This window comes from Lycorma delicatula, chromosome 9 (assembly GCF_047948215.1).
Source record: "Lycorma delicatula isolate Av1 chromosome 9, ASM4794821v1, whole genome shotgun sequence".
Taxonomy (NCBI): Eukaryota; Metazoa; Arthropoda; class Insecta; order Hemiptera; family Fulgoridae; genus Lycorma; species Lycorma delicatula.
Window position 1 is genome coordinate 60,644,380 of NC_134463.1, and position 27,974 is coordinate 60,672,353.

At 28.7% G+C, this 27,974-nt stretch overlaps 2 protein-coding genes across 9 annotated transcripts in view; one reads left to right on the forward strand and one right to left on the reverse strand.

Annotated features, from left to right (window-relative positions):
* The window catches only part of boca (LDLR chaperone boca), a 57,910-nt gene extending 55,852 nt beyond the window's left edge, over positions 1–2,058 (reverse strand). For 3 of the 5 annotated variants that reach the window (XM_075375852.1, XM_075375853.1, XM_075375851.1), the window contains exon 1: positions 1,667–2,058. In XM_075375852.1, the coding sequence (XP_075231967.1) occupies positions 1,667–1,828 (162 nt within the window). In that variant the 5' untranslated portion in view covers positions 1,829–2,058. Of the gene's footprint in view, positions 1–1,474; positions 1,588–1,666 lie in introns of those variants that run through there. The other 2 variants (XM_075375850.1, XM_075375854.1) reach the window with 2 other exon arrangements.
* A 7,773-nt stretch (positions 2,059–9,831) lies between these two features.
* LOC142330248 (uncharacterized) lies at positions 9,832–27,967 on the forward strand. Of its 4 annotated transcripts, none has more exons than XM_075375416.1 (7): positions 9,848–10,340; positions 11,593–11,939; positions 16,771–16,926; positions 21,544–21,673; positions 25,799–25,941; positions 27,426–27,517; positions 27,641–27,957. In XM_075375416.1, the coding sequence occupies exons 2-7, from the start codon at positions 11,602–11,604 to the stop codon at positions 27,724–27,726; spliced, it is 945 nt and encodes a 314-aa protein (XP_075231531.1). In that variant the 5' UTR covers positions 9,848–10,340; positions 11,593–11,601; the 3' UTR covers positions 27,727–27,957. The 4 variants fall into 4 exon arrangements, with proteins under 4 accessions (XP_075231534.1, XP_075231535.1, XP_075231531.1 ...); XM_075375417.1 differs by lacking the exon at positions 9,848–10,340 and adding an exon at positions 10,410–10,911; XM_075375419.1 differs by lacking the exon at positions 27,426–27,517 and having other exon boundaries at positions 9,832–10,340; positions 27,641–27,967.
* The last annotated feature ends 7 nt before the right edge of the window (positions 27,968–27,974 follow it).

Below are 27,974 nucleotides of genomic sequence, written 5' to 3' on the forward strand. Positions count from 1 at the left end.
TTAAATTTACATATTAATAGGGGTATCAAATCCATAAGATGATAAATGACAAAAAAAAACAAGAGACTATACCTAAAATTGGTAAAACCATTGACCTACAATTAATACATTTCAAATGTCAGGCCAAAGGAATTTAGAGCTCTTTTATATGCCTTATTCTTTATTATTTTGTGAGATATTCTCCAGGAAAATACCTGAGGTATTCTTGGGTATTATCCCAAATCAGGTTTTGTGATAACATCAAATTGAAAAGGTAATTTTACCATCTTGCACATGACCTGAAATAGAGATCACCGTATTCTTAATGCTCTTTCTTTTTCTGTTTAGCCTCTGGCACCACCATAAGGTATTACTTCAGAAGATGAATAAGGATGATATGTATGAATGTAAATGAAGTGTAGTCTCGTACATTTCCAGGTAGACCATTCCTGAGATGTGTGGTTTATTGAAACCCAACCACCAAAGAACACTGGAATCCATGATCTAGTACTCAAATCCATACAAAATTAACTGCTTTTACTAGGATTTGAACCTTGTAAATCTAGACTGCAAAATCAACTGATTTGCAATGGCAAGTTCACCACTAGACTTAATGTTCTACCCAATTTACACATACAATAAATTTAACACAACTGTTTACATATTTCAGAATAATGGTGTTAAAACATTAATATGTTTTTATTATTTTTTAAAAAATAGGCAACTACTATGTAATAAGCCAGTTTACCAGAGCAGACGTTTTGCAAATTGTTCTAATTCAGAAATATTTTTACCCATTATTTCATTCTGTAGATGCAACATAAATTTTTTTTGACCTGAATGACTATTTATTAAATGAGATATTTATAGATTTTTATATGTCTTGGATTTGTAACAAAAACTCCATAATTCACAACATAGTTAATATTACTCTTTTAAGCTTAAAACTATAACCAATACTTTACTAACAAAAACAGCCATTTTCTTTTTTTTAAGGAAATGAATGAAAATATTAAATACCATTCTTTTTTGGAAGTTGTCTGGTAAGATGACTAAAAAACCAAAACACACATCTGATAGGTATAGTAATTAAAAGCCTTGATATCGCATAATAATTTCATCCTACATTGAAATATTTTATCACTTTACACATGTATTCTGTGTTTAAAGTCACTTTACAGTTAATACAGAATATGATGAAAAGGTTTCAAGAATGAAAAATCTGATATGAAGATGTGTCCAGGGTATAAAATTAATCTAATTGAACGTGTTTACATTTAACCATATGCTAATGTGAAATGCAAATAAGTAGTTCACAAAACAAATTCACTTTCTACTCTTCTCAAGAACGGGATTACTGTAAAGCACTAGGAGAAAAAAAAATTTGCCGACTTATGCATAATTAACTTAAGATTTCAAAATTAAAATATATGTCAAGCCAACGAATAAAAAAGATTAGAATCATTGGAATACTATTTTAGTAGTTTTCACTTACTTATAGCGAGATGAATCCTGAGTAAACCTGCAACAACTACTGTAAATTACAGATTGCATGATCAAGTCTACATGATAACAAAAATTAGCTACTTAAAAATAATAATCATTTACGAGCAACAATACTAAAAAAAATTGCACAGTCTTGTTGCATAACAAAATTATTATTTACATAAGTTTGTCAAAACATTACCTCCCATTGGTCGAATAACCTTTCTAAATCGGCGTCGCTGTAATCTCTAATATCTTTTTTGGCCCAGCTTGGTTTCTCTTCCTCTTTAAATTTTTTTTGCTCACTATATTTAAATATAAGTAAACATACTAACACTAAGAGTGAATAATTTGTTAACATCATTGTACCAAGTTCAAGTATAATAAACTTTCAAGGTTAAGAAACTAGTTATATAACGACAGAATTAAGCGAAAAATAGATAAGCTACACAGTACTAAAATACATCCGACACTACTATAAATAACCATAACCCTTTTAATTTGTTAAATTTCAACTTTAATTCTCATAACGATTTAATACGAAAAATTATTATCAACAAGAAACACCCTCAGACACGTTAAGATAACTAACGCAATCTATAGAAATAAACTAACAACACTGTAAAGCGGTTTATACGACTGTCCGTTAAAATATCTGCTGAATGTTTCACTGATTCTTTTGTTAACTTTATATTCTAAAATGTTTTAAATTAATGATAAAAAATGCGTTGTTTATACTTATAACATATTTATAATTGTAAAACACTCCTTTTGCTTCATTTGATGAATGTAAAATACAGTTTCAGGTTTACTAAAATTATACTATTTAATTCGGTAATTAAAAGGTATGCATTTAGGTACATTAAATCCATAAAGTATTTCTTCTAGAACAGATAATGAAAATTTTACTCAGGAAAGTACGACTGCAACCTGCAGCAGTTAACCATTAAATCACACTCACTGAAATATAGACATACTGGAATGGGCACTGCCTATGTCCAACGTGAGCGGAAAACGAACGTGAGAGAGATAGATTTAGAGGTGTAGTTGTCATTGTCGCACATTGTACCTAACGTACCGTCCCTTCAGAAAGTAATTCCTTAAAACTTAATTGTAGTTTCTATTAAGTGATAAAATCTCATAATTCTATTTAATTAATAGGAAAATTTCAATGCTTATGAATATTAAATAAATGTTGAGTTATTCATTGTATCATAGAAATGTTTTTATAAAAACTTTCTACAATAACTTGAATTATGAAAGATAACTTGTGATGAGAGAGATCGTCACAAACTTTTTGAGCGGACAAAGAGAGGTATACCTCTAAATCAGCTATCTTTGTTGGCACGGATTTCTAACGCTAGTCCCCATTCCAGTATGTCTATATTTCAGTGATCACACTATCTTAGAAGGGAAAACGGGGAAGCGGGGCAGAAACGACGTTTCCTTCACTTTTTTCCAAGCTGAGATGTGATCCAATACTTTCTAAATCTTGTAAAAATTATCTTTTTTTTAAACCGAAAGAATAATTGTTTACATTCTGTGTACATTTTACTTGAAAAAAATATTAGATTCATAAAATTATATGGCTAGTTAACTAGTCATAAAGTCGGCCCACAGGGTTGATCTAGCGGTGAACGCATCTTCGCAAATCAGCTGATTTCGAAGTTGAGAGTTACAACGTTCAAATCCTAGTAAAGGCAGTTACTTTTATACGGATTTGAATACTAGATCGCGGATACCGGTGTTCTTTGGTGGTTGGGTTTCAATTAACCACACACCTCAGAAATGGTCGATCTGAGACTGTAAAAGACTAACTACACTTCACTTACAATCATATATTTTTTTTCATTCATCCTCTAAAGTAATACCTGACGGTTATTTCCCGGAGGCTAAACAGGAAAAAAGGTAGTCATAAAGTCGGCAAGATTTCGAAGACGAAAGTATCAACAATAAAGAATGCTTTTGCACTGTTTTTATTTTTCATGAACCTTCAGTCTCGGTGGCTTTCGGTGTATGTACATATTTTATACTTAATTGTTTATTTAACACTAATACTAACTTATCACATTTCAAAATATTCTTTATTCGTCTCATGTTGAACTATTGACATTAAAAATGAATAAATTTAATAAGAAAATGTATAAAAATTATTCGTAAATATTATTTTCAGTTTAAACAAACAAATAAAAATTAGTGAAAAACTAAAGCAACAAATATTACAAAATTTCTTTGTTAAAAAAAAAATCGGGTGGGGCTGTGTCGGGACGCACGGCCGTTGGTTTAACGTAAAACGTTACAAACCTTGGATGAAGTTCCTCCGAGCTACAGACCGACAACTTATCTGTAGAGTTAAATGGGAGAGCCACCATCGTATTTTTTTTTTAACAAAGCTGAAAGTCTCCAGTGGAAAATTTTAGTTCCTTCATTTGACCAACTCTACAGATAAGTTGGTCGGTCTGTACATCAACGAATCACTTTTAGTGTATTGGATTGAAATAAAAACTAGACATTGACTACGTACTAAATTTAATTTTAACATAAAGCAGACACTAAATGGTACATGATATTTATTTCGACTAATATTTGACGACAATTTTGTTCAACATCGGTCTGTAGTATGAGAAGTAAGAGATATAAGGCATAATTAACAGCGGTAAAGGTGCTCAAGCCGTCGGCGTCGTTCACTGAGCGCACTGTGCCAGCTTTGCGACACTCCCGAAACAGTCTCGCTTGCTCGACACCGGACATTGGGATACCTGTGCGTGGCTCATAACTTCCCCTTTTCAACGATATCCCTAATTTATATTTATGGCTGGTTTTTACGCAGGCTGAGGTTGACATATTGAATATTTATACTTTTTTACATGTTTACTTAATTTTTTACACATAAATATTGTCCAAAATACACTTATTATTACTTAAATCGAACTAGCTCGATAAACACACTAATCACCGCGCTATCACGTCTAAGTCGTGAGCTACGCTGAATGGAAATGAGCGAGAGCGCCAGTTTTGGCCGATTTGCGCTGTGCCCTCTCCTCGCCAACCCGCTAGCCGATGACGCAAAAAGCGGTATCGGCGAGCTGACAATGTAAGTTATAAAATGACACCGCATTTACGTCTCTGAGACTAATAGTTAGGGCATTAAGGCAGGGCGATATAGACTTTACGCTACAAATTTCTGTTCTGTTACCCGTATTTTACGGTGTGATTTCAATGTTTCACGTCAAAAAGTTAGGGTAGATCCAATAGTGATAAATAATTGTGACGAACAATGTAACAAAGAAAATAATGAGCGGCGTGATAATGAACAACCTGATAAAAACACAGAATGCGAATCACTTGCCAATTGTTAATATTCTTAGCCAAGTATTTGGATTGTAGATATGTTAGAAGAGAAAAACATATATATCCTTGGATTAGATGCGCCTCTGATAAAATCGGATGTAAGATATGTGTTGAGTTGAAAAGTCTTTCGGGTTTTAAATCTCAAGGCGCAAGTATTTCACAAGAATGGAGTCCAATTTTGGTATCGTCATACGGAAATAATAAATCTGCTGGATTTCTTTCCTTGCGTAAAATAAATTTCTGAACATAAGAAAACACATTAATACAGAAAACGTTTTGCAAAACGCAAAAGATCAGAGAATGGAAAAACTTGTGGATACTTTAAACGAATTGGAAATTGAATCGACTGCTAAAATATTTAGAACTATTTATTATATAGCCAAAAATAATAAACCCTACTCGGATCACTTTGAGTTATTACATATTACAATTACGTTCGCGTTTTAGTTTCAATAAAATTGTCGACGCAATCGGGGAAGAAATGAAAGTTCGAATCTGTCAAAACATAATAAAAATCAACGGAAAAAATATCGGTAATAATAGATGAGTCTACAACACTCAATCAAAATTCAACTTAATTGTGTATATAAAGTGCGAAACCGATGTCTCATTTTTGGGTTTAATATTGCTGTCAGACCCAACAGCAAAGATTATAATTGAAGACAAACTCATGGATCTGTCGAAAACTGTTTGAAACACAATTTAATCGCGTTTACTAGTGATGGAGCAAGCTTTATGCTTGGAAAAAAAATTAGGCGTTGCACAACGACTACTGGAAATGTTTCCGAACATCATAACTTGACATCGCCTCAATCATCGATTAGAATTATCCATCGTTGATAGTATAGATGAAGTACAAGGAATGAATAAGTTCCAGTTTTTTTTTTTTAGACAAATTGTACTCATTGTACAGTAAATCACCAAAAATCCAGAGAGAAAAACTGCAAGAGCATGATCTCGATATTTTAAATTGCAGAGGACAAGAATATGGATAATGGGGCAAATATAAAAGGCAAACAATGACCTACAAAAATATTTTAGACAAAAAGAGATTTTTTTATACCATGTGGCTGCACAGTTTAAATTTAGTAATAAGTGATGCTGCAAAGACATCGCTCCCAACAGTTACTGTTTTTGGAATAATACAGCAGTTGTTTGTGTTATTCAGCTTATCAAAAAAACACTGGAGCAAGTTATCAGAAAATCTTTTTCAATCAGCTGAGGAGTCTTCAGTGTTTGGGCCCTCTTTTACATTTAAAGAACTTGTGCAACTTGCTGGGAAGCAGAAATTGAAATACTTAAGGCAGTAAGGTACCAAATTATACAAATCCAACAAGGGGACTTCCATGAGGATACACTGAAGACGAGATCAGAAATGAGGTAAACTTCTTGTCTAAAATATCTGCAGATTTTGGATTCTTAATATCTTTGATTGCATGGTACAAATTCTTTTTCAAATCAACATTGCTAGTAAGAATTTGCAATCATAGATTGACTTACCTCAAGCTGTTGTCATTTTGAAGTCCATCAGGACTTTTTAATGGATTTTTGTGAAAATGGATTATTAATTTGCTTAGAGAAAGCCCGAGAGTTGGCTGAAGATTTAGAAGTCAAAGGAAAATTCAAAATCCCCAGGGTTAAAAGAAACAGAAGCAGTTTGATTATGAAATTGATTACCTATTTTATATATATTGGTTACCTATTGACCCCTATGAGCATTTAAGAACTGAGTTTGTTCTACCACTTGTTGACACTGCTCAAATCGCTGTAGAGGAGAGCCATAAGCAGCTTAAGGCCAATGCAGCAAAAGTTGAATTCCTTTTTGAACTTGACGAACTGCCAGAGAGAGAGAGAGAGAGAGAGAGAAAACTTGATCCTTAGGAGCAAATACCTAGAAGACCTTCTGTCAGATATGGATCAAAGTGATATAAGAAGTTCTGAGTTAACAAGGACCTCATGCCCAGTGAAGGTAGGGTTTAGCTAAACAAAAATTATCATCTCAATTTATTGTTTTGGTCAATTGAATTTTCTAGTGTTTACATAAAATAATTTTATTTTAAAATTGAGTAGCAGTACTTCAATTACTTTTTAATATAGGTATCGAAAACATAACTGCATTAATAAAATAATTTTATTTTATTAATCTTTCACATAATTTAATTAATTGTTAGTAAAAACCACACAAGCATTATATAAAGTAATATAGCTTTATAATATAAAATTAATTGGAGTTGCTACCCATTTTAATATTAAAATTTGTTATTCTTGGGTGGGGAAAATACCACTGGATGTCCTAAACTTTCTGTTAGCATCTGGAGCTAAACATGCTTATGTACATATATGAGTTGCTTTAAGGGTTCTCCTGAAGTTACCAATGTCAGTGACTTCTGCATAAAGAAGTTATTTGAAGTTGAAATTTATAGACTTATCTTAGATTGACTCTGTTACAAGAAAAACTCTACAACCTTGCAAAATTATGTATTGAAAATGACATTTCATTGTCACTAGATTATAATGACATTACTACTACATTTTTTACTACTAAAGAAAGATTCATACATAAAATATATTTTCAGGCACACTTTGTATAAAGTAAACTTTTTAACTTGGGATTGGATCCAAGGGAAAACAAAAGGAAAATTTAAAAAGGTAAAATCATTCTAGATAAAATAAATGTTTTTGCTACAGATAAATTTACAAACTCTGTCATATATTTTTGCTTATTTCATAGAATATTATTGTAATACTTTTGTAATATTCATGTATTTTTATAGTGTATGTCCAAGGCCTACTTTTATTGTAACTCTCTAATTCCTCTCTTTCTTTACTTTAGGTCTGCTACTTTCTGTAATAACTTTTTTTCATTGCTCCCTATATTTACAAAAATTAAAGATCCGACCCTATTTTTAATAATTTGTATTTATTTTCTGTATATTCACATATTTTACATAATATTTAATGTTTATAAAAATAAAAAAACATATGTGTTAGTAAGAGATATTGACAGTTGTTTTACTTTCTGCGATGACGAAGTTATAAACTTTGGAAAGGCTTACAATGATTCCTTTGCTTTCTTTGTGGCACAATTTGTGTTAATGTGAGCAATGAATTAATTTTTAAGTGCGAGTATAAGAATATTTTCAATGAAATTATTTATAAACTTTAATGATTAGTTAGAGTTTGGAGCAGATTTATTGAAAAGATCAGTACAAAATACTAAGTAGCAGGCCTTTTTATAGAAATGTATAAAAAAAATATTAAAAAACAATACTTTTAAGTTATTAATCTTAATTTTTTGGTCCTGAGCTCTAAAATTCCAATTTCGGATTTTTAATTTTGAAAATTTTCGGTGGAGGGCGTTCGGACCACCCCCTGTTTGACTTACATTGTTTTCTGCATGATGAAAGTAACAAGGTGTAGCATTGCCCACAGTATTCGGCGCGCATGCGTATACGCTCGTCCCAAAATCTCATTTTCTACCGGGTTATTTGAACATATATGTAAGGGATTTTGGGACAAAAGTTTTTAGTTGTACAAAAATTTTACAAAATTTTAAATACATGATAATGATAAAACAAGCTAACAATCGAATATTTATGAATGATTATTCACTTTCAATATGAATTAGTATTATTTGGTACTGATAAAGTTGCAATATTTATTAAAAATAATAAAATTTTTTTTTTAATAATCCTTAATAAAAATAAATATTTTATACAAGTCTATTGATTCTTAAGAGTATTGAAATTGATTGTTAATTAATATAAAATTCAAAATAATGAGTGAAAACCTAAACAAACAAACAGGGGGACACATTTTATGAAGTGCAACTGACACAAACTCTTCATGTAGCGAGTGTGGCTCTATGGTAACAAGAAACTAATAAAAACGAGAGAAGAAACTCTCGAAAACTACCAACGTGAAAAAACACAAGTTATATGATAGTTAATAAGTGAGAAGTTAAAGAACACGATGAAAGTTTATTTTTATCTTGTAATTCGTAGTCCGTCGTATTTTGATGTTTCATTTTTAATATAGGTTTTAGTCGAAGTATTAATTTATTTAAGTTTGCCTAAGAATTTTTTCTAAGAGTTTTTACTTTATCTGTTATGTGTATTACAACATATGAAAATATACGAAGTGTTATTATAGAATTTCATTTAATTGACTAATTTTTTAAATAACGTACTTCAACTTCTATTTAATGTTCTTATAATACCTCATGAATAATTTTATGTCAAGGAAAAAATATTGATATTTAAATGCAAAAAAAAATTGGCAATAAGACATGTAGTTGTATTATTTTGGATACTTTTGAATTCTTTCGAACTCTAGTCGGTTTTGTCCTCTTTGTTAACATTTTTTTATTTTATTTATATTTGCAAAAGGGTCGGTTTTGGTTTTTATGTTAATGAAAACTATTTTATTTTCTATTTCATATAAAATGTTTCCATTATATTTTCATTTTGAATTAAAATAATTAAAGTTAATTATTTTCTGAACCGCTCTATATCTAACAGTACATTAATAATTAATTCAAGGTAAATTGTTTATTAAGAAAAATTATTAGAAATTATTATATTGTTAAGAAATAAATGAAATTAATCATTCAGATCATAATTCTCGACTCCACATACAGTCAATTAAATTTTATATAAAATAAACAAAAAAACCTACACTCCATATTTATTTGGAAGTGCGTGTACACGCACACGTGAGTACGGCACTTCCTATTTATAAATATTAAAAATCCACATTTCGACGCCAATTTTCATATACGTCAATAAATTTTATTCTTTTATGTTTCAAAAGTTTGTTTATTTTTGATAATTCTGCCTTTAATAACATTGATGTCTTGCTTCTGTTTGTGCGCCAACCGCATAAACGAATTTAAACATCATGGCGGGAAAAGGATTTTGGGACGAGCCACTGCGCAACGCTGGGTGTGCAACACCTTGTTACTTTCATCATGGTTTTCTGTACCTCTTCCTCATTGTGAAGGGCACCAACATTCAATCTTGTACATACACCATTTTGCTCTTAGATCGGCCCTGAATAGTCTTTTATAGTCTAATGGGTAAACGTAATGGCAATCGTTAATAAATACGTCATTTAATATCTTAATAAAACCACACTCATCATAAGCGATTTAAGAAAACTGATTGAATTTGTATTACGCGCCTGTTGGGGTAAACAATGTTGTTATTGGCAACGGTTACCTTACCGTACCGTATTTCGGTTAGTAAGTGAGAGGTAAAATGAAGTCTTCCGACAAAAACGAACGATTAATGCTACCTAATTAAACTTGGAATTGGTTTCTTTAACTTTAAACGACTACTTAATGTACTCTAGTTAATTCCTGGAAACGTTTTATTTTTGCGATTAATACTCTCAACTGTTAAAGAAGTCTTCTTAAAATAAATTCAAATACGGAGTGGCAGAATGATAAACATTTTACATTTTGGAATATCCTATTTATTATTGTATGGTTCTGTTTACACAGATTACATTCCACCGTAGTTTTGGTAAATACATTTTTGAATAACTCTTAGCTAAACTGTAAACTCGACTGCAGCGTACTAATTTGTAGGTTATGTTTACGTATGAAGAATTTTTCTTTAGTAATTATCGCTCATATCAGTTTTAAATTAACAAGGAATGGAATAATTATTGTTAATATTTAATGAATTTAACTGTTATTAACTAATAAACTAAGATTTACCTGATTCACTCTGTAACTAGTACAGACCAATACGTTATTAAAAATAATTAGTGCTCAGATAAAGTAACTTCTCAATCACTATAGTCATTAAATAAGTAACTACCAACATTATCTTAGCTTTGTGCAAGAGCCCATTGTGCAGTAACACTTGTTAAAGTAGCTAAAATCACTTGTCATCCTTATTTATTAAAAAGCTTCATTAACACTGGTTAAAGTAGCTAAAATCACTTGTCATCCTTATTTATTAAAGCTTCATTTGACAAGTTAATAAACTTTTCAACTGTGTTTATGCTCATGTGTTGACCAGGCAAACGTACATCTGGAAGATTCTACGGAATTATGGATTTCTACGGAATTTATGATATTGTGGTCAGGTTTGTAATATCTTGTGCTTAATAATGTATCTTTGACCATCACAGGAAAATTAAAATTGGGTTTGATGTCTGTGCTTATGTAAATGAAAATATATTAATAAATTAATGATTGATAAATATTTTATCAAAATTATATTCTAATTATAGAAGAGGTTTATATCATTTTAAAATAAATCACAATTCTATTTCGTTTTACCTGTTAATGAGTTCCATAGAAATATTTGGTTATTCTGCTACTAGTGTTCTATGTTATTTACAAATCATTCTAAATGTATCATTATTGGTAAAGTAAATAATAAATTAATTATGAAATATTATTAAAAATTGATATACAAATAATTTTACTGCATTCTATAGTAAAGGTTTAGCAATGCTTTATAAATTTTAAGTCAAGTGGATGATTATCTTTTAATAGTACAGTAGTACTGTTCGCACTCAGATCTGACAAAATAAAAAATAAAAACATTGATAGTGAAAGAAAAACAATAAAAAAAAATCTTATTAATGAAGCTAGAATTTATTTTCTTTAAGTTCCAGTTTAATTTTAAATATTCAGTTTTCCAAACATGGTAAACATTAGTAAATTTTATGTGTGAAGATATTTAGTTATAAATCATTACAATTACATTGTTTTAATTTAAATTAATAGAATTTTTAAAAATTATCGATTTTTATTTTCAGGCCTTGTTCATGAAATTAACACGAAAGTGCAAACTTCAAAGTAGAAGATTAGTAAATGCATCATGGAATTTGTGTTTCTATTTCATGTCTGTTTATCTTGGATATACTTTCTTAATTCCAAATTCAATAACTGGAAATAATATTGAAAACATGATTACAGAGATTTCTGACAATTGCAATAAAACAAATAAATATATGGTGATGGATCCAAGTTTATTTTTTGCTCTTAGCTTTGGTTTTTATGCTCATAATTTGTTTGAATATATTATTAATATTAAAAACAAAAAGGAACAGTTATATTCACAGTTTTTTATTAGTGCCCTCTTAATTACAGCAGTTCATATCAGGTAAGATTTTTGGAATTTCTGCATAAAAAGTATGTGGAAAGTGAAAAAAGCTCCCATAAGATTCAGTGATATAAACAACTGTAGAAATTTAAACATTTGGTTTTAAGGATATAGAATTGTGAGAAAATATGTAAGATTAATATTAAAAAAGTCATTCTGAATCTAATGTAATTTTTTTTTGGTAACTGAATGATTGAAAATTAAATTTTAAACATGTATTTTTTTCATTTTTTTGGGATAGGGTGATAAAATCATTTGAAAAAATGGTTTTTTATAGTTTTACAAAGTCCAGATGGTTATTTATCTCTTAAGTAAGTAAATTTTAAGTTTTATATATTCTGTTCATTACATTATAATTTGAAAATAAACTTTTCTCTAAATGTTTCTATTTGCTTTCTAAGAGAAAGATTTCTAAAATAATTTATTTAATTTTTTACATTAATGAAACTAGGCTAAGTTTTATAAATGCACAGTGGTTATTTTCTAAAATTTTATTTGCTGAAATGCTCTTTGTGTCCTCCACAAAGACAAACATTATCTTCAAGTTTATCACAATTTATAGCCTAACTACACAAAATATTTGTGAACAAGGTATATTACTGATAAGTTTACTAAATAACCTTTTGAGAGGATATACATATGAAATAAACAATTTAAAAAAAACACTTTTTATTTCAGAATCACTTTCACACTTTTTATCATACTTTCATCACGTTCAGTATCTCTTCTTCCTTACTTGAACATTCACTGCAAATGATATCCTAGAATCTACAGGTCTAAGAAGTTAGTGGGATTAAATTGTTGAAAAAGAGACCCATTATTTCATCTTATAATTAAAAACCCAAAATTTATTCTTCAGAGCCTGTTAAATTTTATACTTTTCGGAATCCAACAACCAATTAAAATTTTTTTTTTTTAACTTAATACTTGTAAAGTAGATTGTTTTTGAATGCTTAATTAAAAATATGTTGGAGAAATATAGGTAAAATGATAAATTCATAGAAAATATTTTTTTTTGAAAAAGTAAAATGTATATTTAGACAAAATGTAATGATGTTGATATACGTATGATTCATCAGTAAACAGAATCAACATAATGTAACTAAACATAACCAACGCTCGCTTCACTCACTAACTTTGTCTTAATTGATGTTAAAAAAAATTTATATACAATAAGTTGTATTCAAAATTTTGGCTGTGAAATTTACAATTTGTATTCAAAATTTTGGCTGTGAAATTTACAATATCTTACAGTGTGCAATATTTTTCTTTCTTGCAAAAATTTCACAGCCTTTTCAGAACCATTAACATCTCAAATAATTGAAGAAAAAGTCTATGAAGCCACTCTATTCAGTGATATAACAACATACAAATCAGAAGAAATAAATATGAACAACATGTGATTTGTTATTTTGTGTTATTTCTTAGACCTAATTTTTGTTTATTGCTTCTTAAGATGTAGTAATTCATGTATTAAAATAAAAAAATAGAAAAAAGTGGTCGTTGCAATTCCAGTAAAGAACCTAAAATTCAATTCAAAGATACTGTTCTTAGATTTTCAATAAAAAACTGACTGTTTCTAAATCAATGTTATTTACAAAACAATAAGAATCTGCGCAAGTCTTATGATGAAAATATTAATTAATTATTTTTCATTAGTTTAATGCAAAGTTTCTTAATTTTTCTTTGTAGGTTACCTTTTTTATTTTGGTCATTTTTTCTCATAAATAATTATTTGGTTAAACTACCTCAAATTCAAATTTAATAAGCATTGTTTTTCAAATTATGATTTTAGGGCTTGAGAATGTGCTGTAGTCGTATCCTTTCTTTATGTGAGGAGCACTTCCAAAAAATGTTATATTTTGTACTTCTTAAAAATAATGATGTATAAAATATTTTCATATCCATTTTTGTTTATAAAAAAGTCAGTATGGTTTTAGAAAACCATATTGATAGTATATTATCATTAAAGCCTGGGAACAATATGTGAGCAGAAAGTTTGCACCGTGCCAACTGCTGTGTCTACATTGACATTGTATTGTACTAAGTCTGTTGAGTTTGCATTTTACGAGGCATATTTAAAAATTAAGGGCCATTTGGTCATTAAAAAAAATTAACTCATGAGAAAAGGTTTTTACTTACAGTTTTAGTTTACTACATATTTACTTTTCCACATAATCACCATTCAGTTCTAAGCACTTTTCATAATGCTGCATCAGTTTCTTTAACTCCTCTGCATAGAAGTTTGCCACTTGGGAATTGAACCAGTTGACAATGACAGTCTTGAGTTTCTCATTTTCAAACTGTTGTCCAACAAGCCACATTTTGAAATGCAAGAAGAGAAAGTAGTTGCTAGGTGTAAAATCGGAACTTGGAAGGTGGTCAATAAGTTCCCAACAAAAATCTTGAATCTGCTTCTTGGTTAAGGCAGCAGTGTAAGGACATGTGTTGTCGTGAAGGAGGATTACGCTGGACAACAGTTTCCCACGTTGTTGATTTTGGATTGCATGTCTCAGTTTGGTGAGCGTTTCTCAGTACATGGCAGCTGTAATTGTTGATCCACGTTCCATGAAGTCTACCAAAATGATGCCCTGTTCATCCCAAAAAATGATAGCCAACATTTTCCGACTTGAGTACGGAGATTACTTATACTTTTTCAGTACTGGGGTACTTGAATGGTGCTACTGCATTGACTATTGTTTCGATTCTGTGTTGGTGTAGGATATCCACGTCTCTTTGCCTATAACAATGTGGGGAAATAAATCATCTCCATCTTGATAGCAGTCCAAAAAGCTTGTCCACTGCACATTCTTTGCTGTTTGTTTTGGTCAGTGAGCATTTTCAATACCCACCTTGTGCACAATTTGTGATATCCGAGCTTTTCTGTACAATCGTATAGATAAAGATGCTTCCAACATGCGGAAATTCTTCCGCCAGAGCACCAATCAACAATCACCAATAACATCACAGTTCTCGGTTCATTTGTTCAATGATTTTGTCAGTCTGAATACGGGCCTGCCACTCCGCTCTTCATCATGCACATTTGTGCAGTCATTTTTAAAGTCTCAACTCTATTGTCTAACCTTTCCTTCACTAATTATTGTAGATCCATACACTAGGCACAACTCCTGATGCAGTTCAGCAGCTGAAGATCCTTTTGCACACAAAAATCAAATCGCAGTGCACACTTCTTCACAACTGGCAAGAGAAATGATTATCACAGACATTGCAATCTGCATTCACCGGCAAACAAACAACTACTGAATCAAAACAACAACTGCAGTGGCTTCGTAAATAGCCCTGCATGCGTGAAACTGTGTTTAGACCTGCTAATATTTAAGTATAAGGTGATGCCCCTTCCTTTATGTCTTGTACATAAAAATGTGCCATGTTATTAGTAATTGGATGATGTCATCTGGTTATATAGTACAACAAACCTTGCTTTGCCCATCCTGCATAAGCCAGCCAACAGTTAGCAAAGACAGGGGCAAACCTAGCTCGGTATAGCCTTAAATTGAACTAGTTATCAAAATAGAAAACCATGTTTTAAATTGATATTATACTTTGTTTCAAAGTTGTATCAAGTTTATGGGTACAATATTATTTTAAACAAGTGTTAAAAGTTTGCAGTATCAGAAACCTAATTATTTCTGTTATTTATTTAGCTATTTAATTCCTATCTTAGGTCAAAATGTGTCCCAAGGGATACATTATTATACATTTTGAAATTGCATATAATTTCAAAAATGTTTTATAATATTTTTAATTCTTGTGAATGTTTTCATTCCTTAACATCACAAATGAGAAATAATATCAGGCTTTCCTCATTAATGCTCATCTCATTTTTTATATTAAAATAAGTCCCTATCAAAATTAAAAGTAAGTGAAAAACTGCACAAATATTCCATATTTAATCAATATTTAAATAACTAAGTTTAATATCACAAAGTTACTATTTAAAAAAACTATTTTTTAGTTCCATTAAAAAAACAAATGAAAATTAAAAGCTAACTTCCATTAAAATCTCATAACATATTTTTTATTCTCTGAGTAAAGTCAACAGAGTACAGTTTTTGCAACGTTAACATATTAAAAAGGCAAAGTATTTTTTTTCTATTTACAGTAATGTCTGCAGTTTCGAGTAATTCTTATATACTACATCAATGAGAATTAGAGGACTAACTTTCTTTTGAATAGTTATTTTGTTAGAAAAATCACTAAATAAAATAATGATATCTTGAGAACAATTTGATATCAACATTTATGAAAAAATTTAATATGAATTCCTTTCTAAATAACTGCTTTCTGTACTTAGAAATACAAAATAAGATTTTCAAAACTATGATCCAATTTCCTTTTCAGTACAGTCACAGATGACACAACTGTTATTAATGGTACTGTACATCAGCATAATTTATTATACCTCTAAGGAAGGAACTATCACAGGTTTGAAAAGATTTTTGGAATCATACTTGACACTAACCTGTATTTACAAAATAAGTTGTTTATTTTTTTGCATAAATCACATTCTTTTAATGCTACCTATATGAATTTATAAAATATCAATCCATTTTCTTTACTTTTGTTTCTATTTTCTGAATACTTTTTTAGAAAAAAAATCTTTTGCTTACTTGTCATATTGCACTTCTAATCTATGCAAGTATTTTATTGATTAACTTAGTTTAATAACAGTTATTTAATAAAGAAAGAAAATGTATGATATGTTTTTTTACTTTATTTATTTTCACAGTTTATATATAACCTTATTACAATGAATAAAACATTTAAATGTACTGAAATACATTAATTTAATTTAATTACTTTTTTACAGGGGTACAGAATTTGCACTGATATTAAGCACAATAATTAATTTACCAAATTTTATGTGCGAAATGAGCAAACTATTTTATAATTTAAGTATTATATCTAATTCTTATATCTCAAAAATTGGTTTATGTATTTCTTTACTTATGTACATTTTCCTCTGGTAAGATTAAAACAACTTATCTAATAGAATAAGAAATTATTTAAAAATGTAGTATTTATTTATTTTTTAATATATTTTTTCTGATTACTATTTACATTTTTCTTTTTTTTCCAATTATGTATTATCTGATCTTTCTTTTTGTAGTATTAAAAGTAATCTTGAGACTGAAAATGGTTTTCCTGTCTGTGGTTGTTATGTTACTTATATTAATTGCTTGTAATAAAATCCAAGTTTTTTAATATCTCAGTTTTTAGGGTCAGTTTAATAGTTAAAGTTGATTTTGAACAGTACCTTAGTGCTGAAATAAAAAAAAATGTAACAATACATGTAAATTATAATTTTATATACAGGTGTATCCGAAGAAATTCTCCCATGAATTTCATAACTTGTTCTGCTTGTGAAAATGATGGAAAAATTTAATATAAACATATGTCTTACATTTGCAAGTTAAAGGTAGTGAAGATTTCACTCTGATTTTATCAAGATTTGTTTTTACAAATTTTTCACATCACCAAAAAAGAATTTAGTTTTTGTTAACATAAATAATTACTTTTTTGGCAAATGCAGTAAACCTTTCTTTGTTTTATTCTACTTATCTTAAACCATTTTGTTCAGAATTAAATTCTCTACATTTTTTTAAAACTTTTATGAGTTTATTACACATTTAACAAAGTTATTGTATGTTAAACATAAAGAACAATTTTTTTTTGCGCAAATCTATTGTTTTTCACTCCAGATTTATCAAAAACTATTGAGATACAGTTATGGGATCTATTTTATTAGATTTTTCAGGCCAATAGCCTGAAAAGAAATCATTAATTTTGCTCGTTAATTAACGCCCTAAAAATTTAATACAATCTCATTTCATCTGAGAAGCTGAAATCTGAGTGAAAGTTTTCAGTAACTAACTTGCAAACAAAGCATTTTAGGATAGGATATATGTTTATATGAACCTTTTCCATTATTTTCAAGAGTAGAATAGGTTATGAAAGTCCTGGGAGACTTTGTGATACACTCTGTATATGTAATTCCAGTTTTTAATAAATAAACTTTTATTTGATCTGTACATAATAATATATTAGATTTGATTATATTACATTACATTTAATCAAAAAATTAATTTCAATTTGATCATCCCAAGAGAAGTTTTCATCTAATAAAAATCCAGAAATTTCACTTATGGACAAAGAAAAATATCATTGTTATCAAGTGGTTTGCCCATGCCATTACCAGTGGTATGTCTACCTGAGAACCACAATGCACTATAATACAAGTAATTGTAATTGTAATAATATAAGTATTATTACAAGAATGTATTCAACTATTAAAATCTATAACACAAAAAAATTATGCAGAAACCAGTTTCACAGTCTATGCAGTATAAACCTTTCACTTATTCTTATGAAATTAACATTTACTATTTTTTTTTTTTAAGCCAGAGAATTTAATAATCAAAATTTAATTGAATTATTATAAAGGAAAGTTTGCTGATGTAAAATTTTTTTTTAATGTGTATGTATATAAGAATAAGTTATTAATTTTCTTTCTATTGGTATTCCATAACTTTATGATGCTTATTAAAAAATGAGTTAGTTTTGTTGTATCTGGGTAACTTTTGAGTATACCATAGTAACCAGTAACTTTTATTATTAGTAATGTAATGCAAACTGTCACAGAATTATAAAATGTAATATTTATAAGGTAGTTTTATTACATTGAAATTTCTTTAATATTTCTCTTATTGTCATTTTAAACCAGAAAAAATGTGTTCTGATCCACAATTTATCAGAATTTTCCTCTTTGATGCTGAGTAAATGCCAAGGCATTCAGTTGTTTGCTTTCTGTAGATTAATAATGATCTCTAGAATATATCTTTATTTGATAGCAGTGATATCCAATAACATTGAATTAATGAAGAAGGAATATTTGAACATATAAAATATGAGAGGTAGTTGAAATGTATTACATAGTTGCCCATAACTTGCAATTGAATGTGATAGTCAAATTAAATAAATATGGCACATTAAGTACGTTTTATTTGCTACAAGAACTTACATTTATTTATGTTCAATATTCACTTTACCAGTTTCTGATGTACAAACTTTTATTGTGCATCTATTTATAATATACTTCGAGGAACAGTTTTATCATCATAAATGGCTTACGATGATGAATGTCACCTAGCATTCTCTGTTGATAAAAGTTCAATTACTGCATGTTGTTTTAAAGATGTTGACATAGCAAGTATACTCAATTCCATAACAATGATGACTAACAGAAAATGAGAGGGTGTGTGTGGGTCAACGAGTTGGAATGTTAGTGGTAGGGAAATAAAACTAAATGGTAGCACCTGCTACTTTGTGCAAAATTTTGTACTTCTGTTATGTTTCAGTGTGCATTATATTTCAGCAGTCCCTCGTAACACATAAATAGGATTACTAATATTTTTAAGTTTTTTAATATCTTTACATTTGGCCTTAATATACGCACAATAAAAAAACTAGCATAATTAAAACATATATACAAAACCCATTGCAACCAACACACTTATCCACCAGCACATCTTATCATCCTACATAGAAAAAACAAGTTGGTTATTCTATTACTTGCCCTTTTAAGCAAACTCAAATACACTGGTTCAAAATATCTGGTGTATGTTGATGGATATCCACTTAAACTGTCATGTATAGAACAAAGTCAAATACAAATCTAGTTACAAACACAATTTAATGTACCAACATCAACCTACAATCCAAATTAATAAAGTGTCCCAAAATGTACTGATATTTTAAATTTGTCAATTTTTTTCATGTAGCTTTCACAAGAGTAGAGATAGCTAAGCAAGTAGCTTGGAGTAATTATGCTGTTATCAGTAAACATTGAGGTTAAATTATGGAAAAGTACACACTTGAACAATGCGTAGAAATTGTAAAAATAACAATATAACTAGTTGAGTTTTTGAAAAAATCATCAGTAGTGAAGAGGCAAATTTTCTTTTTACCAGCTTTGTCAATAAACAAAATTGTCAAATTTGGGGATAGAAAAAACAAAAAAAGATTTTAGAACTTATTATGCATCCTCAATGGGTCTCAGTTTGGTACAAATTTTGGGCTTGGGGATTGATTGGACCTTACTTCTTTGAAAATGAAAATGGAGATTAATAGAGTTCAATATCATGAGATAATTTCAAACTTTTTATAGCCTAAAATTAATGATTTGGATGTGGAAGACATGTGGTTTCAATAGGACAGTGTAACATGCCACACTGCCATTGAAACCATGCAGTTACTGCAAGAAAAATTGAATTGTTGTGTTATCTTACAGCAAGGTGATGTGAATTGGCTGTCAAGAACATGTGACTTGACATCGATGGACGTTTTATCTTTGGGGTTATATTCTTCTCTTTTTTCTTTGGGACTTTTATCCTTGGTTACATCAGTAAACCACAAACAAATGAAGACCTCAGAGAAGAAATTCAACACAACATTGCCTACATTTCCCAGCAATTATGTCAACAAATTTGGAAAAATTTGTCTAAAGAGTGAACATGTACAGCCAAGACTGGTGTGCTCATTTGTCAGATGTTTGTCACACATAATCTTCATGTCACTACTTTCTAATAAAGCAAAAATATTATCAAATATAAAATATGTTTTTTTTTTTTTTTTTTTTTTTTTTTTTAATTAAAATGTCAGCTCATTTTGGGACACCGTTTTTTTTTTTCAAAAAAGTATACTGTCTCCTTTATAATTACAAACAAATATTCAAGATCACACAGCAAACTTATAAAACACACACTGACAAAACAGCCATCCTAGACCATACAAATTAAATTGTAGTGATTGTAGTAAATACTACATTAGATACAGTCACCCACAGATAAAAAAATATACCTAAGACATTTCACAAATCACCTCTTAAAACAGGACCCACATACAAAAATATTAACTACAGAATACAAAATTTAAACATAGCTAATAAAATTTGACAATTTACTATAGGAGTTTCTAACAACTAAGACTTACTCCATTAACAACAGTCCTGTCTGAGATTGCCCTTATGAATATGTTGCATAATTAGATCTGTACTAATTAAATGATTTGTAAACATCATTTCTGTTTAATTTGAAATAAAGTTACTAATTTTTCAATATCTAAAAAACTAAAAATTTCTCTATGTTTATAAAAATGTTTGAAGGCAATTCATTAAATTTCTGCGATAAATCTGCTATATTTTTTGCCACACAATCATATAATGAAAATTTTATAATACAAGAAATACTTACATTTTTAAAAGAGCTTGAATATTTTCATTGCCATCAGTATTATCAAAATATATTAATCTAAAACCAATCTTATGAAAGCTTTCATTTAGCAGTACTAACTTTATAAAATGTTATAAGTACATTTTTATCTCTTGATAGATGAAATCCAGATGCCAGATTGCTGTCTTTGATATCTGTAATGCATATTTTTTTTTGTAAAAATGTTAAAAATTTACTTATATATTTATTTAATTAATAAGATATTAATAGAATATTTCTTCATTCTTATGGAATAGATTGATTTTATGGCACTGGAGCAATTATTTTGTGAATTAATGTTTTAATATTTTCAGGATTCTGGTAAATATATGGCTAATACCACAATTCTTCTTTTTAAGTGTCAAAGACAATGAATCATATAATTACTTTATTACTTTTAATCTATTATTGTGGATTTACACTGGTTCAGAACTAATCTCATGTGTAAGTAATATAATTTTATTAGATTTTATATAAATTTACTAAAATTAAAGAAGTATTTTGAAAAATTACTTTTTTAATAATACTTTATTAATACTTATAAAATGCATTTTGGACCTGATATATTTAGAGATGATATTATTTACAACTATATGGAAATTAACAAATATTAAATATTTGTTATGTAATAAAATAATAAAACAGTTAATTAAGGTAATTAATTTAATAGATGTAAAACAAAAGGGCAACCATAGAAATACTTTTCCTTTTTTTTTTCCTGTTTAGCCTCTGATAATTACCTTTGAGATAATACTTCAGAGGATGAATGAGGATGATATGTATGAGTATAAATGTAGTCTTGTAGTATAAGTGTAGTCTTGTACAGTATAAGTTCGACCATTCCTGAGGTGTGTGGTTAATTGAAACCCAACCTCCAAAGAACACTGGTATCCACAAACTAGTATCCAAATCTGTGTAAAAATAACTGACTTTGCTAGGACTTGAATGCCGGAACTCTCGATTTCCAAATCAGCTGATTTGAGAAGATGCGTTCACCACTAGATCAACCCGGTGGGTTAACCATGGAAAAACTAGATCAGTAATTCTCTTTTTAGCTCTATGACCCCCAAAAAGTAAAAAAGTATATATATGAATATTCTACAACCCAATGAAACCTAGTTAAAACTATTTAGTTACATTGATAGCAATGGGTATGAACATGCACATACATGAGCAATTTACAGGTTCCAAATTGATGTGTATATGCTCCTTGTAATTTGGTCTGCTTGCATAATATTTGTTGTAGCAGCGTCATGTTCTAACATGAATATGATAGGCTTTCACATCATATTCTCAGCAGTATAAAAGAAGTGTAAGGGATTGCAGAATGTCAGTTTAGTTTTGAATGCAAAGCACAGATCTAGTCTTTAAGGTTTTAAAAGCCTAGTTTCAATGAAAATTATAATAATTGAGGTTTTGGTTTTTGTAGTGTGTAGTAAACAGTGTAACTGTTTTTTTTTTTTCAACTAGATTCTTATGCGAAATGGATAAATTTATGAAAAAAACTAAGTGAGTCATCTACATCCAGTGAAACGATTGGTAAAATGCCAAGATTGTTCCATGAAATTATTTAAATTATGATTTTACCTTGTTGGATGGAAAGTCACAGTGCGTAGTTTGCTTTCAAATCTTTCCTACAAAAGCATGAAGCCATCAGACACTTAGACAATTTGACACTTAGAATCTGAATCATAAAAGTAAATTGGAATTTAAAAAAAAAAATTACATACTTTGAGAATTCATCAAGTTTCTATTTGTAAATCAAGCCATACTAATAGAAGTCCCCTTGAAGTATCTTATCTCATAGCATTAAGAGTAGCTAAGATGTTCAAACTCATATGCTGCTATTGATGTGGTTAGTGCTTTAATAGGCGTGGAAGAAGCAAAAAAAAATTTTGCTTTCTAACGACACAGTATCAAGGCGAATAGATGACATGGCTGCCGTTGATCACAATCAGATAATACAGCAAGTGAATTTTTTACTTGTATTCGATTTGATGAATCAACAAGTGTGGCAAGCATTTTTCAGTACATTGCAAATCAATACCTGGTCATGCTACAGGACAATGTCTTTTTGATGTTTTTTATGAAGCTACTAAAAATTATAACATAGATTGGACAAAATGTATTGCAGTATGTAATAGATTTATCTTATAATTAAAAAAATTAAAAGAAATCATCTTATACCAATAAAGGAATGGATGCACTGCTTGCTTCACACTCTTGCCACAAAAAATATGTCTGAAAATCTCAAACAAATTCTTTGTAAAGCTGTAAAAATGATTAATTTTGTTCTTTGCTAAACTATTTGATGAAATGAACAAAGAAAAAATCTCTTCTTTACCATACAGAAATCAGATGGTTATTGCAGGGGAAATTGTTAACTCGGTTATTGGAATTGCAATATGAGTCAATATTTTTCCAGGAAAATCAAACACCATTCTGAATGATTTACAGAATAATGAGTATATGTTGCTGTTGGCTTACTTAGCTGATGTAAAGACTAGAACGTGAATTTACTAGGATACGATAAAGACATTTTATTAATAAAATACAAAGTTCATGCTTTCATTAAAAAGCTGGATATTTGGATTATTCGCCTTCAAAGCAAAAAAATCTTGATATGTTTCCACTCAATTTCAATTATATTGAGAAAAATTTGGATGAAAAAGACAGCAATATTCACTAAAGTTCAAAGTTTGGATGTCATGAAGATCCATTTGTGAGAACTAAAAATTCAATTGGTGGAGTATTTCCAGGAAGGTAAAATGATTTCTTGAAGAGATGGGTACTAAATCCATTTAATCAAAACATTGCAGCTGCTATGTTACCAGTTGAGATTCACTATCAGTCATCAGAATATCTGTTTATAAAATGTTACAACTACAGTTCACATCTGAAGATTTAGATATATTTTGGCTTGTTCGTCACACTGAATACGAAATTTAGTTACAAAAGCACTGAAAATATTAATCCCTTTCACCACATTTTACCTCTGTGAAAAGGGTTTTTCTTTTATGGTTATGCTAAAACTAAATATATGAATCTTCTTTTATCACTTAAAATCTACTTGCTTTTGTGTGTTTCTAACATATCCAGATATGGAGAAATTCTTAAATGGAAAAACATACGCAACCATCTCATTACATTAATTTATTTTCTTTAGATTTGTACTTGTAAAGTAAAATGTTCATAATAAATGATTTTTTCTCATAAAATTATTTCAATATTGTTTATGTATAAAGTTGTAGACTAATTTCATGATCCTCTCCTTTCATATCATTGTGACCCTTGTGGGGTTTGTGTTGTGCTTCCCAGGTTGAGAGAAACGCTGTACTGCATGGATTCAATCAAGGAAGAAGTGGCCTTGAAAACACCTATAAGGCATGACCTTGAAGGAGTAGTAGAACTTTCTTTATAGGGAAAAAATTGACATTGTTTTAGCCTATCTCAGATTATCCTGTAATCTAAGACATAAAAAAGAATTAAAAATCTGATATGGACAACACATAACTTCCTTGTACGTCTATTAAATTACATTTATACATTTTTTTAAAATGAAAAGTACATAAAAATTTTATTTCATTAAACTGATATTTCTTTTTTTTTATTATTCATCGTAAATTTTTTTTACAATGAGAAATTAATAATTATTAATAAATCAATATATTTAAATAAAAAATAAGGAAATAAAGTCCGATTCGAACCAATGTGTCTTCCCCTTAAGATCCAGATATTTCATTAATTAAATTTTTTTTGGCTATAACTCTGGAACCAATGAAAATAAGTACCACTTATGATATATTGTTGAAAAGCTCTCAAATGAGACTTATTACTGCAGTTAAGAAAAAGAAGTTTGGGCTTCTTTGAACGCTTTTGGTTCAGTCAGTTGCAATCAAAAGGGAAGGTGCACAACTAGATTTAAAACAGTCCTAAATCCAAAATTTCAACATCCTACAAACTAATCGTTATGAGTTATGCGAGATACATATGTACATACAGACGTGTCACCTAAACTAGTCAAAATGGATTCAGGGATGCTCAAAATATTTCTGTTGAAATCTGGAAACCAAATTTTTTCATGATTACAAACTTCCTTTACTTCATACAAGGAAGTGTAATATACACAAAACAACTTTAATCATTTTATTTGTATTTTAAGTAAGATATTGGTATATAATTTTTTATAATGCTACTTTCTATGCTTTTGGATTTAATTGCTCAGTAAAATTACATGTTTATTATTTCATTATATTATCTCGAAACTCTATCCTTTTTGTACATTTTTAAAAATCACTAAACAAATATAACTTTCAAACATTAAAAATCTACTAAGTATAAAGTGGTCAAAATACTTTTATAGATAACTCTAAAACTTAATCATTGATGTTATTACCAGCACATATTTTTAAAACCTGGCTAGAAGCTAAGTAGGTTTTAAAAATATAATAGTGAGGAATTAAAAACAAAGTTCTACACTCAACCATCATAGTGTGCTATGAATAAATGCAATGCTATAGACTAATTTATTTATTGATAGTATTAATTTATTTTTGCTCTTATTTTTAGGTTTGCAGCCGAATTATTATGTCTTTATTTTTAAAGCGTTCTACAACAATTAGTTTTGAGTATTACTTGTATGGCATTAAAAATATTAATGGATATGATTCTATTATACTAAATCACACTGAATCAAACATCAACTCAACAAGGTTTGTAAAGGTTTTTTTTGTTTATTCATTTACATTAATATTTTGGAAGGTATATTTAATTTATTTTATGTATATAAGCTATAAATTTCTTCAAGGACTCTTATTCCTTAAAAGTGAAACATATTTTTTTAACTCAAGTAACATTTTAAGAATAAAAAACATTTGCATTATGAAAATTTAACCTCTTAAACTTAGATAAAAAACATTTTATCAAATTCTTATTACAGTTTATTCTTCATACTTTTTATTCTTAGTTTTCAAGAAAAACTTGCATTCAAAATTTTAAGTAATTAATCTAAAGAATTAATTTTAATTATTATTGCGTGTTGTTAAATTTATGTTACCTATGAAAATATTTTTCTTCAAATTTATATAAATACAGCTTTAAAAAAGGCAAAGGCTTTTACCTAATAATTTTGTTTTTTCCTTACTTAGACTAATAAATTCAGAAAAATTAGTTAAACCTCATTGGGCAGAACATATTGACATCCAGAACCAAATCAAGTAATTATGTAGTTTTAACACATGCTATGTGCTTCTTTTAGATCAAAACTGTTATAACCGATTAAAAAGTTTTATTATTTAAAATGCAAGATGATTGAGGATGAGAGAATTGTAAAGAAAATTAGCGGTAGAGAGCTGAAGGAAGGTCAATTACATTATAGAGAAAATTTAATTCGGGATAAGGGAGCAGCGATAATGAAGTTTAAACAGGTATTAAGCATTAGAATGATCCAGGAGAAGGTGGATATAATGTATAGAAGAAGATCTGCAGGAGATAGAGGTAGTAAAAGTTTTTGAAGAGTGATTAAACTAGAGGAGTAGCTAGTATAATATTTAATGGAAATAGTGTTGAATTTGGTCCTTGTAACATTACAAAACGTTTCATATTTTGTTCTATTTAGGAAAATAGATGATGCTTTTATTTTGGAATATTCTCCATAATTGATAATATTAATTAACATTTTAAAATTACTGAAGTCTCTTAACATTTTAAAACTCACATAATCAATAATAAAAAACCAAAGAGTTCATCCACAAATGTAGTTTAGAACTATTCTAATTTTCAACTTAAGCTAATGTCGTCATTTTTAATCTCTACAAATGTAGTTTAGAACTATTCTAATTTTCAACTTAAGCTAATGTTGTCATTTTTAATCTCTATCTTTATCATTTTTATCTGTAATAAAATCAGTGATATCCTGTGTAAACACTGTAATAAAATCACATTTAGTAATTACATAAAATCAGCTTGTAATTAACAGTTTGTAATTAACTTTTTTGTTTATAAGTTGTTCACATAGTACAAAAAATTTTGAAAAAAATTTTGAAAATAAAACTAATTATAATAACTTTGCAAATAACAATTATACATTAATTATCTGTATTCAGTGATGAAAATAGTGTAATATAAAAAGATTTAATCACACTGTTTTGCTTTTACATGCCAATAATATTAATCTATGTTCTGTATTGTTTTTTAGAAGTTCAAATAATATAAGTAAAAATGAAAGGCAGAAAGATAATGATATGAAAACAAAAGAAAATGTGGCAACATTATACCAAACAGTAAGGTGTAAGTTCAATAAGTATTATTATTATTATTAGTTTTATTATTCATTTATTTTTACCAAAATTGATATTGATTTTAATCATGACTAGCGATGATTTTCATATTTTTTTGTAAATTATGTTGCAGGTTATATGAGAGTGAAAAGAAAATTGAAGCATATTCGGAACAAAATAGAACAAAGGAAATTAGAAAATATGGAATCAAATGCATAATTGAACAAAGATGTAAATAGAAATGAACATTGTGAATAGAAATGAACAAAAAAAGCCATAATGTACAATCAATTTCAGCTTTTTTATTTTATTTATTTATTTATATATATATATATATATATATAATAATAAAATAATATCCTAATGCTAGCTGAATAAAATTCGAATAGAATTTACATCTATTTTTAATTTTATTGTTCATCAAAAGAAAATAATCAAAATAAGCTTAATTTGTAAAAATATGTAAT

Excerpts from the sequence above, each read along its gene's own strand:
- LOC142330248 (XM_075375416.1), top strand. The coding sequence starts at position 11,602 with ATGAAATTAACACGAAAGTGCAAACTTCAAAGTAGAAGATTAGTAAAT. Across the intron at positions 25,942-27,425 it reads TCAAACATCAACTCAACAAG|AAGTTCAAATAATATAAGTA; the intron begins GTTTGTAAAGGT and ends ATTGTTTTTTAG. Across the intron at positions 27,518-27,640 it reads ATTATACCAAACAGTAAGGT|GTTATATGAGAGTGAAAAGA; the intron begins GTAAGTTCAATA and ends ATTATGTTGCAG.